At 39.3% G+C, this 13,131-nt stretch overlaps 1 protein-coding gene across 7 annotated transcripts in view; it reads left to right on the top strand.

The window, feature by feature from the left end:
* Positions 1-4,101, top strand: part of PMS1 (PMS1 homolog 1, mismatch repair system component) — a 41,959-nt gene extending 37,858 nt beyond the window's left edge. For all 7 annotated transcript variants that reach the window (XM_067470887.1, XM_067470889.1, XM_060780503.2 and 4 more), the window contains 2 exons: positions 950-1,110; positions 2,533-4,101. In XM_067470887.1, coding sequence (XP_067326988.1) covers positions 950-1,110; positions 2,533-2,697 — 326 coding nt within the window. In that variant the 3' untranslated portion in view covers positions 2,698-4,101. The remainder of the gene's footprint in view (positions 1-949; positions 1,111-2,532) is intronic.
* The last annotated feature ends 9,030 nt before the right edge of the window (positions 4,102-13,131 follow it).

Here is a 13,131-nt window from a genome sequence, read left to right as displayed (position 1 = left end):
CAGTTTCCATATACTCCATGGTCAATACCACAGCAATCATATCTTTGTGCAACAGTTTATCATTGGTTCTGAGATATTAACAAAAATATCTCGGTTAGGACAAAAGTGCTGATAACCAACTCCCAGAAAAAACCACACATGAGCAGTCTAACCATATGCACACTGAAATATCTTTCTCCCCATTTCTTTGCCATCCTCCAACTGCCTTGAGTTTCTTATTGGCGTAAAAATTAAGTAAAATAAATAAATAAATAAATAAATAATCATAGCAGCAAAATTAGTTTATTAACATGGAATAGCTTGACTGGGCAGAAGTGTCCATAGTTTTAAGTGCACATTCCAATGTGCAGATACAGATTAACCTTAAAAAAAACATTTAAATACCGCACTATATTAAAAGCTCTTAAATTGAGCTAGTGCTGAGGTTTGACATTCAGGTTCATTATTGGACAATTGTTGAATTTAACACTTGTTTTGTAACTTTACAATGCTTTTATAATGTATCGTTTTATTTTGATATGCTGATGATACTTGTATGGGCGTAATGCAAAACAAGCTTACCTTACGTCAATATCAAATTATTATACAGCAGCCTCTAGTCCACTGTAAATTAGCGACAGCTGGTCATTCACACTCACGAATTCAACCATCCATTACTTGAAATTATATATTTAAAAATCCAAGTCAAAAACTTTATTTTTGCCATTTTATATATGGGAAACCATTTTACTACACAGTTGTACATAATGAGACTCAAGAATCCACAGATTCTGGTATCCACAAGGGTCCTGGAACCAAAACCAGCAGATATAGAGAGCCCACTGAATTTGTTTACTGGCTGTTAAAAATTGTGGGAGTTGAAGTCCAAAACACCTAGAGGGACAAAGTTTGCCCAGGCCTGATCTAGATACTACATTGTCTTGTTTATTTTTATGTTTATTATTAATAGGTTCAGAAGCTCAAGAAAATCAACTGGAAATAGAAGGAATGGCCAGTTGTGTTCCATACTATGGTATATCAGATCTGAAAGAAATTCTCAACTTTGTGATAAATGATAATGCAAAAGAAGTATATGAATGTAGACCTCTTAAAGTCGTAAACTACCTGGAGGTAAGAAGAAAACAATATTGTATCATTTATTTCCAAAACATGCTATTTTAATGTAACAGTGGCTTTTTTAAAATTAAAAAAAACTTTCACCTTGACATTTTTATTGCTTTTGGAGAGCTAAAGTATTACCAGAAGAATGGGTAAATTCAGTATTTTTATTACTTCCTCTAAAGCTGGTATTGCTGTTGGATGCTTATGGGTAAGGCTAAAAATAACAATAAACTCCTCTTTTTATAATATGTGCAGAATCAACCAAATGGGTGTTTGCAAAGAATATGCACTGAATGTGCATTCTTACTGTACCTCCCCATTTTCAGATAGCCATGAAAATCTGCCTACATGCATTGCTAATTGATTTATTCCTAGTTACTCAAATAATCTTCAATCCAGTTTGGAGATCTAGCTCTTTCTCAACTTAATGAACATTGTATTTAACAGGCACGTGTTAACTTTGTGTCACCATGTAAACTAGAGAGCCCTGGAAGATACATGTAATCTTTTGGCCATAGGGGCTGACAGAAGAATTTTTTATTTCTTCAAGAATCAGTGGCCCTGTTCGAAGTCTTCAGTCCAGCTAAATTCTACACATTTGCCCATCAAAATCTTTAAAATCATCTTCTCTCCTTTAGATTTATTTTGCAAATATAATTGTGATGCTATCTTCTTTCGTTAGTTGTTCCATATCTAGAGGTTCCTACCTTTCTTCCTTTTCCCACATGGGAATAAAAGCTATCCTATTGGATTTGAAGAAATGCAATGCTGTACAAATTTGTTTTGAAATAAGCTCTGAGCAACTTTTTTTTCCCTGGGGATTTCAGACAAAAGAAAATGGCCTTTTCTCTGCAAATTGTTTTGCAGCTCAAAAGACAGTTGCATCTTTCAAGTAGGAAATTTAGGTACCACTTATGCGGGGAGGCTAATTTACAACACCATAAAAATCTCCAGCAAGCATGCAAAGAATGAGAAAGTACTTCATCAGTGTCACAAATGGACGGTGAAGCGACAGCTCCCCTGGTGGCCAGAATACCCTCGGGGGAAAAAAGCTGGGATGTTAAATAGCCTCTGTCTATATATGTTGTCTATGGCATTGAATGTTGCCGTGTATATGTACATTGTAATTTGCCCTGAGTCCCCTGCAGGGTGAGAAGGGTGGAATATAAACATTGTAAATAAATAAATAAATATGTAATCCCTGTGAATTACTTATATATTTACTGGGAAAATGCTCCATACCATGTTTGCTGAAGTTCTTGTTTTACAGATAACTTTTTCTTCTTTCCAAATCTATTATTTAGCTAAAAGAATAAGAGCATGTGAATTTTCCAGAAAAATATGTTAGCAAAAATGTTATTTTGACAATTCACCACCTTACATCTTTAGTATATTATAACCGCAGGTAATACAATGTTTTTGCTTCCACAGGGAGAAGCAGTGCGACTTTCCCGGCAGCTACCATTGTATTTATCAAAGGAAGATGTTCAGGACACTGTATGTAGAATGAAGCAGCAACTTGGAAATCAAGATAAAAGCTGTGTTCATGGCCGACCTCTTATTCATTGTTTAACAGATATTCCACAGAGCGACTAGCAAGGAAATATTTCATTTGAAATTGTATTTCATATTTTTATACAAAATAAAATATAAAATTTTGCTGTTTTGTAAGAAGAACGTGAGCACTGAATTTATGCATTGCTTTCTATTGTATTTTCAAATCATTACTTATTTAAAAATGCAAATATTTTGAGAACAACTAAAGATGGGATTAACTCCTCACAATTATTAGTTTCACAGTTTTCTGAACATGTTTCGTGAAACAAAGTCTTCAATGCAATGCCATTCCTCTAGTTAAGAATAAAAGCAAATAAGAGGAAAATTTATTTTTAACAGCAATAATAGAGAAGGAGTAGAATAAAAACCATAACTTCTAAAGCAAGTATAATATTTTCCACCAAGTTCTTGATTGCTCAGATCCCATAAAATATGTATAAATATGTGAGAGGTGTATAAATATATGAGAGGAAGCCACAGGGAGGAGGGAGCAAGCTTGTTTTCTGCTTCCTTGGAGACTAGGACGCGGAACAATGGCTTCCAACTACAAGAGAGGAGATTCCATCTGAACATTAGGAAGAACTTCCTGACTGTGAGAGCCGTTCAGCAGTGGAACTCTCTGCCCCGGAGTGTGGTGGAGGCTCCTTCTTTGGAGGCTTTTGAGCAGAGGCTGGATGGCCATTTGTCAGGGGTGATTTGAATGCAATATTCCTGCTTCTTGGCAGGGGGTTGGACTGGATGGCCCATGAGGTCTCTTCCAACTCTTTGATTCTATGATTCTATGAAAAGATTCATGCAGATATATGTGTAGAAACAGCTTATGGACATGGATTGTGTTGCTGGCAATGTATAAACAATATGTAAAAGATGGAACATGTACATTCATACACTTAGAACATGAAACCAAATGCATCTTCTATGAATGTGGGGTGTTATTAAATTAATAGTATGGTTGAGTTATGCTTTAGTATAGCAGAATACTTAGAATCAAATTATATTTCAAAAGATAACAGCTATATGATATGTAACTATTTTACATTAAATGTACAGTAGCAATATTACTTGTTATTAGAATGAGGTGGCTAGCTTGTTTATAAATTGAATATTCTGTTAATGTGTAGCTGTGATTAAAGGCTACAGGTTTTGTAGTTATGTAAATGGTTTTCAGACTGCGAATATTCAGCGGTAAGGAAGAATGTATGAGACCAGCAAAAAAACAGATTTTGAAGGTTATTTTCACTGTCAAGTGACGGCCTTCAACATTGTGATAATGCAGCACTGAATGTCTATGCCACATTTGGTTCTCATTAGGAAATTAGGATTTCTTGTTATTGACATTGCATTCGTGTTTTCGGTGCAATTTAATGCGAGTAAAACACTTCAAAAATTGTGTCACACATTTAAGAAGATACACTTTTGAGGTTATTAAATATTTCAAAATCATATTCCTTGCCATTTGTATAAGAAGCATGTAAGCCAGATAAGAGGACCTGACCTGCGGCCCCCTCCCCAAATAAACGGTGTTAGGTTTGCTTTAGGGCTGCCATAAGTGGGAACAACTTGAATGAACACAGCAACAACAAGGTTGAACCTATCACAGGTTTTTTGGCAGAATTACCAGGGCAGAAACAGAAGTAGAGATCCAGTGCCACGTTGTTATTTGACTATGACTTTGAAAATAGCCATAGAAACCAAATGGGTGACCTTGGGCAAGTAACACTCTCTCAGCCTCAGAGGGAGGCAAAGCAAACCCCCTCAGAACAAATTTTGCTAAGAAACCCCTGTGATATGTTGGTCTTAGATAAATGGCTTGAATGCACACTGAATACAGGCAGTCCCCAAGTTACAAACATGATAGGTTCTGTAGATTTTGTTCTTAAGTTAAATTTGTATGTAAGTCAGAACAAGTACATTTTTAAGTGTAACTCCAGCCAGGTGTGTGTGTGCATGCTTTGAGTAATATAGAGAAGAATTAACACTCCTGTGGTGGTTGTTTTGCTGTCTGTGGCCCTGTTCAGAACATTTTAACTTACCTTCTGTCCCTGTGAGAACTGATTTTTTTAAAAATTGGTTTGTTGTGTAAACCAGGATTGGCGAGAAAGCTTCAGTGGAGACCTCTTTTCCCCATGATAACTTTCAGGAGACAGACAAGGTGATTTGGTATCCCCATACCACGAAGAACTTGCCACAATTTAATGTGATCCTCACAGTCATGGTCTGTCTCCTGAGGAATCTGTATAAGGGCCAAGTAGCAACAGTAAGAACTGACCATGGAACAACAGACAGGTTCAAGATTGAGAAAGGCGTACGGCAAGGCTGCATACTCTCACCCAACCTTTTTAACTTGTATGCAGAACACATCATGCGATGTGCGGGGCTTGACAAATGCAAGGCTTGGGTGAAAATTGCTGGAAGAAACATTAACAACCTTAGATATGCAGATGACACCACTTTGATGGCTGAAAGCGAGGAGGAGCTGAGGAGCCTTCTAAGCAAGGTGAAAGAAGAAAGTGGAAAACCTGGGTTGCAGTTATAAAAAAAAAAGATTCTGGCAACCGGACTGATTGACAACTGGTAAATAGAGGGAGAAAACGTGGAAGCAGTGACAGACTTTGTATTTCTAGATGCAAAGATGACTGCAGACACAGGAAATTAGAAGACATTTACTTCTTGGGAGGAGAGCAATCTGGATAAAATAGTGAAGAGTAGAGACATCACACTGGCAACAAAGATCCGCAGAGTTAAAGCAATGGGATTCCCCGTAATAACCTAGGATGTCAAGAGCTGGAGCATAAGGAAGACTGAGCAAAGCAAGATAGATGCTTTTGAACTGTGGTGCTGGAGGAAAATGCTGAGAGTGCCTTGGACAGTGAGAAGATCCAACCAGTCCATACTTCAGGAAATAAAATCTGACTGCTCACTGGAGGGAAGGATATTTGAGGAATAGATGAAGTATGTTGGCCACATCATGAGAAGAAAGGAAAGCTTAGAGAAGATAATGGTGCTGGGGGAAATGGAAGGAAAAAGAGGAGCCAACCAAGGGCAAGATGGATGGATGTTATCTTTAAAGTGACTGGCTTGACCTTGAAGTAGCTGGGGGTGGTGAGGGCTGGCTGACAGAGAGCTCTAGCGTGGGTTGGTCCATGAGGTCACAAAGAGTCGGAAGTGACTGAACAAATAAAAAACAACAACTCTTTCAGGGGTGAATTTCCCTTCCAAGGGGTAGATTATCTCTCTTCCTGTTCTTAACTATGAGTTGTTCATAAGTCAGATGTTTGTAACCCAGGGACTGTCTATATTAAATCCAGGTTGGAAAAACTGCTAGAGGCCATGGGCTTAAGAGTGGAAAAAACCTCTCAAGGAAGCCCTTTAGGAGTGCCTCCCTTCTGTGTCGGTTTCTCTTCTTGAACTACTTCCAACGCAGGCTGGTCCTTTTCACCACACACCAATCCTGTGCCTTTTCTGTCAACTCTGTGTTCTTCTCCCTGGCCAACACTTCTTTTCCCCAAGAACTGATACATTTCAAAGGTTGTCTGTGTGTGGAGGGATAAGGGAGTCTGAGCAAACAAAAAGCAAACACACTGCCTAAACTATGCTGAAGAGAACCACTCATTGCTGCCTTATTGCCACCCTGCTACTGTCATATTTGCCACAGAGCTGAATTGGTGGCTTCACCTGCCTACCTTTCTTCCTTGTGCTTCGTACCTCAGGTGAGGAGAGGCCCCGAGAGAATTTCCTGCCTTTTCTTGGTTTCAGAGAAGGAAGAAACACCCATTTTGACATGGATGGCTTTGTTTGGAAGTGAGATGTAGATCCTGCCTTTCATCCAAATAGAAGTTGAGCCTCTGTGGAAACTTTCTTTTATTTGCACAATAACCCTGTGAGGTAAGACCAGCTGAAGGAATAACCCAAAGAAGAAACAACTAAAGAGCTTTGTAGGCCCATGATGTCTATCAGGTATAAGGCCTTGTAGACTATGGCCCACTTTTATGGATTCATTCATATCATGAGGGAAGGTGGGGATGAGAAACAACAGAAATGCAAGATATAATAGGATATTGGGTTGTTGTAGGTTTTTCGGGCTATATGGCCATGTTCTAGAGGCATTCTCTCCTGACGTTTCGCCTGCATCTATGGCAAGCATCCTCAGAGGTAGTGAGGTCTGTTGGAACTAGGAAAAACCAGGGTGGGACAAAGAACTCTTGTCTGCTAGAGCTAGGTGTGAATGTTTCAACTGACCACCTTGATAAGCATTTGATTGCCTGGCAGTGCCTGGAGCAATCTTTTGTTGAGAGGTGATTAGATGTCCTTGTTTGTTTCCTCTCTGTTGTGCTGTTGTAATTTTTGAGTTTTTTTAAATACTGGTAGCCAGATTTTGTTCATTTTTATGGTTTCCTCCTTTCTGTTGAAATTGTTCACATGCTTGTGGATTTCAATGGCTTCTCTGTGTAGTCTGACATGGTGGTTGTGAGAGTGGTCCAGGATTTCTGTGTTCTCAAATAATATGCTGTGTCCAGGTTGGTTCATCAGGTGCTCTGCTATGGCTGACTTCTCTGAAAGGCACTGCAGACTACTTCAACCAGAGAAGTCAGCCATATATTTTCCAGATCACCAGACTGGGCCACAGCAACGCGTGGCAAGGGACAGCTAGTGTTAAAATAAGTGAATACATTATGTTTGTAATACAATAGATATCTGATGTCCATAAGGAAATGTCATTACATCTACTGTTAATTTAATTTTTATGTATTTTCCCAACATTCACCTCAGTGCTCCCCTCCCTCCGAGTCATTTCAAACTCTGTAATAGCTACAGCTAATTATCTTTTTTTAAAAAAAACAAACAAAAAAACAGGCGAGATCGTTTATCTAAAATGTTTTTTTCTGTCAAGGTAGTTTTGCAATGCAAATTTCCCCAGCCCAGATACGGTGCTCCATGCAGTCATGCCAGCCACATGACCTTGGAGGTGTCTACGGATAGCGCCAGCTCTTCAGCTTAGAAATGGAGACGAGCACCACACCCCAGAGTCGGACACAACTTAATGTCAGGGGAAAACCTTTACCTTTACTTATGGGGTATGATATTAAGGTAAAGGTAGTCCCCTGACATTAAGTCCAGTCATGTCTGACTCTGGGGTGTGGTGCTCATCTCCATTTCTAAGCCGAAGAGCCAACGTTGTCCATAGACACCTCCAAGGTCATGTGGCCAGCATGACTGCATGGAGCGCCGTTACCTTCCCGCCGGAGTGGTACCTATTGATCTACTCACGTTTGCTTGTTTTCAAACTGCTAGGTTGGCAGAAGCTAGGGCTGACAGCGGAAGCTCACGCCGCGCCCCGGAATCGAGCCTGCAACCTTTCGATCAACAAGCTCAGCAGCTCAGTGCTTTAACCCACTGCGCCACCGGGGTATGATATTAGACCTATTTTAATAGTAACTCTCAAGCAACCAGAAACAACATTTATCTGACACCTACCAGGTGCTGGTTAACTGAAAGTCTACGGAAATATTATTGCTTCCTGATGCTTTTTTAAAAATTGGATCCAACCACTGATGAAATTAATTCATTACTATAATTATGCATTTTCTTTATAATCTTCGGAGGAACACTATTCGATTTCTCTTTTTTATTTCTGTTCAGGTGCCTTCCAAAGCAACACACTTAGCAGAGTAATGCTATCTGTGTACAAATTGAAATATTTTATCACATTTTTAAGCAGACATGGATGCCAGCGATACGGAAGAGTTATGTCAAATAAATATACAATTTCAAGCTTGATTATCATTTATAGCTTAACTAAGATAGAGATATATTACTGCTATGAATCCGATACTCTGTTACTTCATAATTATCATGGTTTTCTGCAGCGAATTTGATATACAACAGTTGGCGAAGAAAAGGCTGCTCAGTTGTGTGACTAAAGATTTTATGGAACACATCTGATATAATTAGTTCAGCATGTGCAGAGTGTAAGAACCAGATCTTGAAGTAAACTTGTGAACTGAAGTCCGTGATGAGTTATGCCACAGTGAATCTGTCAGTCTTTAAGGTCCTACAAGATTCTCTCGTTGGTTTTATTTCCTCTATATTCTTTATCAGTCATCGTAGATAAAGTAAAAAAAAAATAGCGATATTAAAATGGTCTGTGACATATAATTTCAGAACATGAAGATGGGAAATTTAGTTCAGCTTCTGTTTAAAGGCTCAAATTGTTCACACCTGTTTGTTAGGTTTAAAACAGCTGCTTCTTTTATTATCAGTAAACAGATGCAAAAAGTAATGGAATGTTTTGGGGTCATAAGATAATCCTTACTTTTGCTACAAAATATCATTACAACTTAATGGTTAAATGCTTAAATGCAATGCAAATATAGTTTAAGGAGCAATATAACTAGTGTTATAACCAATGTTGTTGGATACTTTGATTTACACTAAAGGCCTAATCCTGTGTTTATGAACTCGTTCGGCAGGATAAGTCACTGGACAAATGGTCAGTGATTATAGTCATATGTTTAAAAGAAGGTTTGAATTAAACACAAATTTACATTTCCAGGGGAAAAAGAGCAAATTAGGAACATACTTTTGAGAGACAGTATGTGATTGACAGTATGTGACTGCGATCCTTTCCAGACAGGCCCTATATTCCAGGATTTGATCCAGGGATTCCTGTTTATCCCAGATTATTTGACAGTGAGGATTCATATAATCCAGCTTAAAGCAGAAAACCTGGGATATAGGACCTGTCTGGAAGAGCCCTTAGCCTCATGGATGAAAACATGGGATAAGCATGTATCCGCAAGGGTGAATTGGCTGATATGACGAGAAATGCCTTAACTCTTAACACGTTGACTGATTTGATGATTCACATCTGGAAACTGCGCCCATCTTTGCCTCCAATTTATTTTTTCTTCACCTGAGTTCTGTTCCAATGTTAGAGTTCACCTGGGGCATAACCTTCTAAAATGGTTTAATCACAATGATCGAAAGGCATATGGTTTTGCTGCCAGCTAGCCAGTTGTTTTCTGTTATCCTTCACAGCTTGTATGAGCATCACAGAAACCTGCCTTTTCTTCTAGTTCTGTTCTGATTATATGCAAATGGAATGGAGTTCCCATTGTATCTAACCTCTAAAAACCCAGCCAAAGAGGTGGATGGAAGAACCACTTATGTACTCATATCTTAAAGATCATTACCAATGTCTAAATATTCTCATGGTACCAAATCCCCTTTTGATATAAAAACCAAAACCAAAGTCACAGCAACATCTGTTATAGAACTCCAATATTCCGATGATAATGTAGTATGTGCACATTCAGAAGAAGACCTACAAGCCACTCTAAACACAGTTCCAACAGACCTCACTACCTCTGAGGATGCTTGCCATAGATGCAGGTGAAACGTCAGGAGAGAATGCCTCTAGACCGTGGCCATATAGCCCGAAAAAACCTACAACAACCCACTCTAAATACCTTTGCAGAAACATACAAAAAGCTTGGCCTGTCATTGAACATTGAGAAAACCAAATTGCTCTTCCAGCAGTTACCAGCCAATCCCTCTGCAATGTCAGAAATACAGCTTAATGGTGTAACATTAGAAAATGTTGACCATTTCTGCTCCCTTGACAACCATGTCTCCACAAAAATGAACATTGACACTGAAATACAACACCGCCTGAGCTCTGTGAGTGCAGCATTTTTATGAATGAAGCAGAGAGTATTTGAGGACCAGGACATCCATAGGGAGACCGAGGTGCTTGTTTATAAAGCTATCCTCCTCCCCACCCTGCTATACGCCTGCAAAACGTGGACTGTCTACAGACGTCATACTCAACTCCTGGAATGATTCCATCAGTGATGCCTCTGAAATCCTACAAATCTCTTGGGAAGACAGGCAAACAAATGTCAACATGCTGGAAAAAGCAGACTACCAGCACTGAAGCAATGCTCCTATGCCATCAACTCTGCTGGACTGGCCACGTCGTCTGAATGCCTGATCGCCGTTTCCCAAAAAAGTTACTCTACTCCCAACTCAAGATCAGAAAACGGAATGTTGGTGGACAGCAAAAGAGATTTAAAGATGGGCTTAAAATTAACCTTAAAAACAGTGGCATAGACACTGAGAACTGGGAAGCCCTGGCCCTTGAGTGCACTAACTGGAGGTCATCTGTGACCAGCAGTGCTGCCGAATTTGAAGACGCATGAATGGAGGGTGAAAGAGAGAAATCAGCCAAGAGAAAGGCATGTCAAACCAAACCTGACTAGGGCCACCTTCCACCATGGAACAGATTTCTCTCACTTCCTGTTGTCTCACCCCCATTCTTAACTATGAGTTGTTTGTAAATTGGACTTTTATAACTCAGGGACTGCCTGTATTAAGCCTCCACTCTTATTAACAAAAAAAGAGGAACCATCCCTCTTTTTGAGTAAAGGGAAAAAGACAAGACCTTAGTTTGTCCCAGAAGAACCTAAAAGAAGCACCAACCCCTTCTACTCTTTCTGCCATGGCACCACTTCTGGCCTTTTTGAATGCCTGGGTGGGGAAATGGCACAGGCCAAGGGCAGCTAACTTACTGAGATGACACAGATGCTTCTCTCACTCGACTTATGCACAGGTTAGACTTGCTTGGTTTGGTATTGTGATATTGCCTAAGAGCTAATCAATAAAATTATTACAGTTATGCACAGGTCATATCATAATCCATCATTTTGGCTCCCAAACTTACCTTCAACTTATATATTAAATCCACTTAAGACTTCATCACATGGGCACTTACCTGTCCTAAAACACTTTCAGTACATCTGGGGGATGGTGGCCACCAGATCCCAAAAAATGATACACAGCTACTTTGGGGGAGGTGGGGGCTCCATCCCCAAATGGTGCTGAAAACGTCCTGTGTCAGAGCAATGAGAACATGGGAGGTTCACCGGCAATGTGTTGTTGGCAATGGGGCAAGCACGGGGGGAAACTGGGTAGCGACACTTTCTCCCATGTGATGGGGAAGGCAATGCTGTAGGCAATGTGGTGCACGGAGCAATGGATTCCCCCGCTGCGTGCAAGATTCGCCACGCTGCCTGGCAAATCCCCCCGCTGTTGCCTACGTTAGGGTACCTAATGTGGAACTCTCTGCCCCGGAGTGTGGTGGAGGCTCCTTCCTTGGAAGCTTTTAAACAGAGGCTGGATGGCCATCTGTCAGGGGTGATTTGAATGCAATATTCCTGCTTCTTGGCAGGGGGTTGGACTGGATGGCCCATGAGGTCTCTTCCAACTCTTTGATTCTATGATTCTATGATTCTAATGTGATAAGATCCTTATACGCATCTTTATTGGAATTTGTCAATGCTTATCACATATCTACAATTGTTTTAGAAGGTTGAAACTGATAAAAGGGAATGTAGTTTGAATAATATGTTGGGACCCATGATTCTGAAGACTCTGCTCTTTAAAAATGGAGCATTGAGATGTATGCATCTGTGCATGTAGGACCTTAAAGGTATCAGAGTGTAGACGGAAGCAATCATCATCATCCTGACTATCCCCTTGTGTTGATATGTTTAAAGACTGAACATCTGCTCATCAAATTCTCTGTGATTCTGGAATCAATGTTTTGGCAGTGGAGGCAGAGTAGTGAGCAAATTTCACTGTTCACAGTCAAGGCTTCCTCACTTCTTTCCTCTTTCGAATGCTCCTGTGCCCCAAAAACACTACTCCCAAGTGGATTTTCTAGATCCCTCTGGAACTGAACTTAGAGGGCTTCAGCAAGAAATACAGTTGAAAGAATTTGCCAAGACGTATGCTAAAAACTAAAGCATCTTTCGATCCAAGCCATTTGCTTTTACTTTACTTCTATTATCATTTCATCCCAATATTTTCAAGTGAAATGTCTTTTGGTTATAATATTTGTTTTTCCTCTTTCTTTAGGATTTTAGTTCCTACTTAAAATTTTAGGCCCTCAATACAGCTTTTTTACGAATCTGTAAACATGATTTCTTATAAAACAGGATTTATTTGTTTTAATTTGTAGAACTGGCACATATTTTAACTAGCGTTGTTAATGAAATGTCATGCAACTGTGAAGCATTATTAAGTCATCACCCAGAACAGAATAGAAGCACAGTAGTTGAGTGTTGTAACTTACACAGGAGATTAGTTTCCGGAAACATTGAAACCAATGAATTTGGCAGCTGCATTATTCAAATATTGTACTGAGGCCCGAATCAATTTGTTAATTCATGCATATAAGAATTCAATATTAATTCATTCACTGGGTTTTTGAAACTATCATCCTCACAATATTTTAGCAATTTCAGTTTGAAACAGATTTCCCAAATGAAGCAAATACAGTATAAACATTTTAATAAATATATAAATCATTCCTTAATTATTTACTATTAAATGCAAATAAGGACTATTCAGTAAAACTCTATATAGGAAAGTCTTATTTTTGATAAACTTCTTCAACAGAGTTGCTCGTTT

Source organism: Anolis sagrei, chromosome 1, assembly GCF_037176765.1.
Source record: "Anolis sagrei isolate rAnoSag1 chromosome 1, rAnoSag1.mat, whole genome shotgun sequence".
Classification (NCBI taxonomy): Eukaryota; Metazoa; Chordata; class Lepidosauria; order Squamata; family Dactyloidae; genus Anolis; species Anolis sagrei.
Note: the sequence above shows the minus strand (reverse complement) of the source record. Positions and strands in the feature narration are given on the sequence as shown.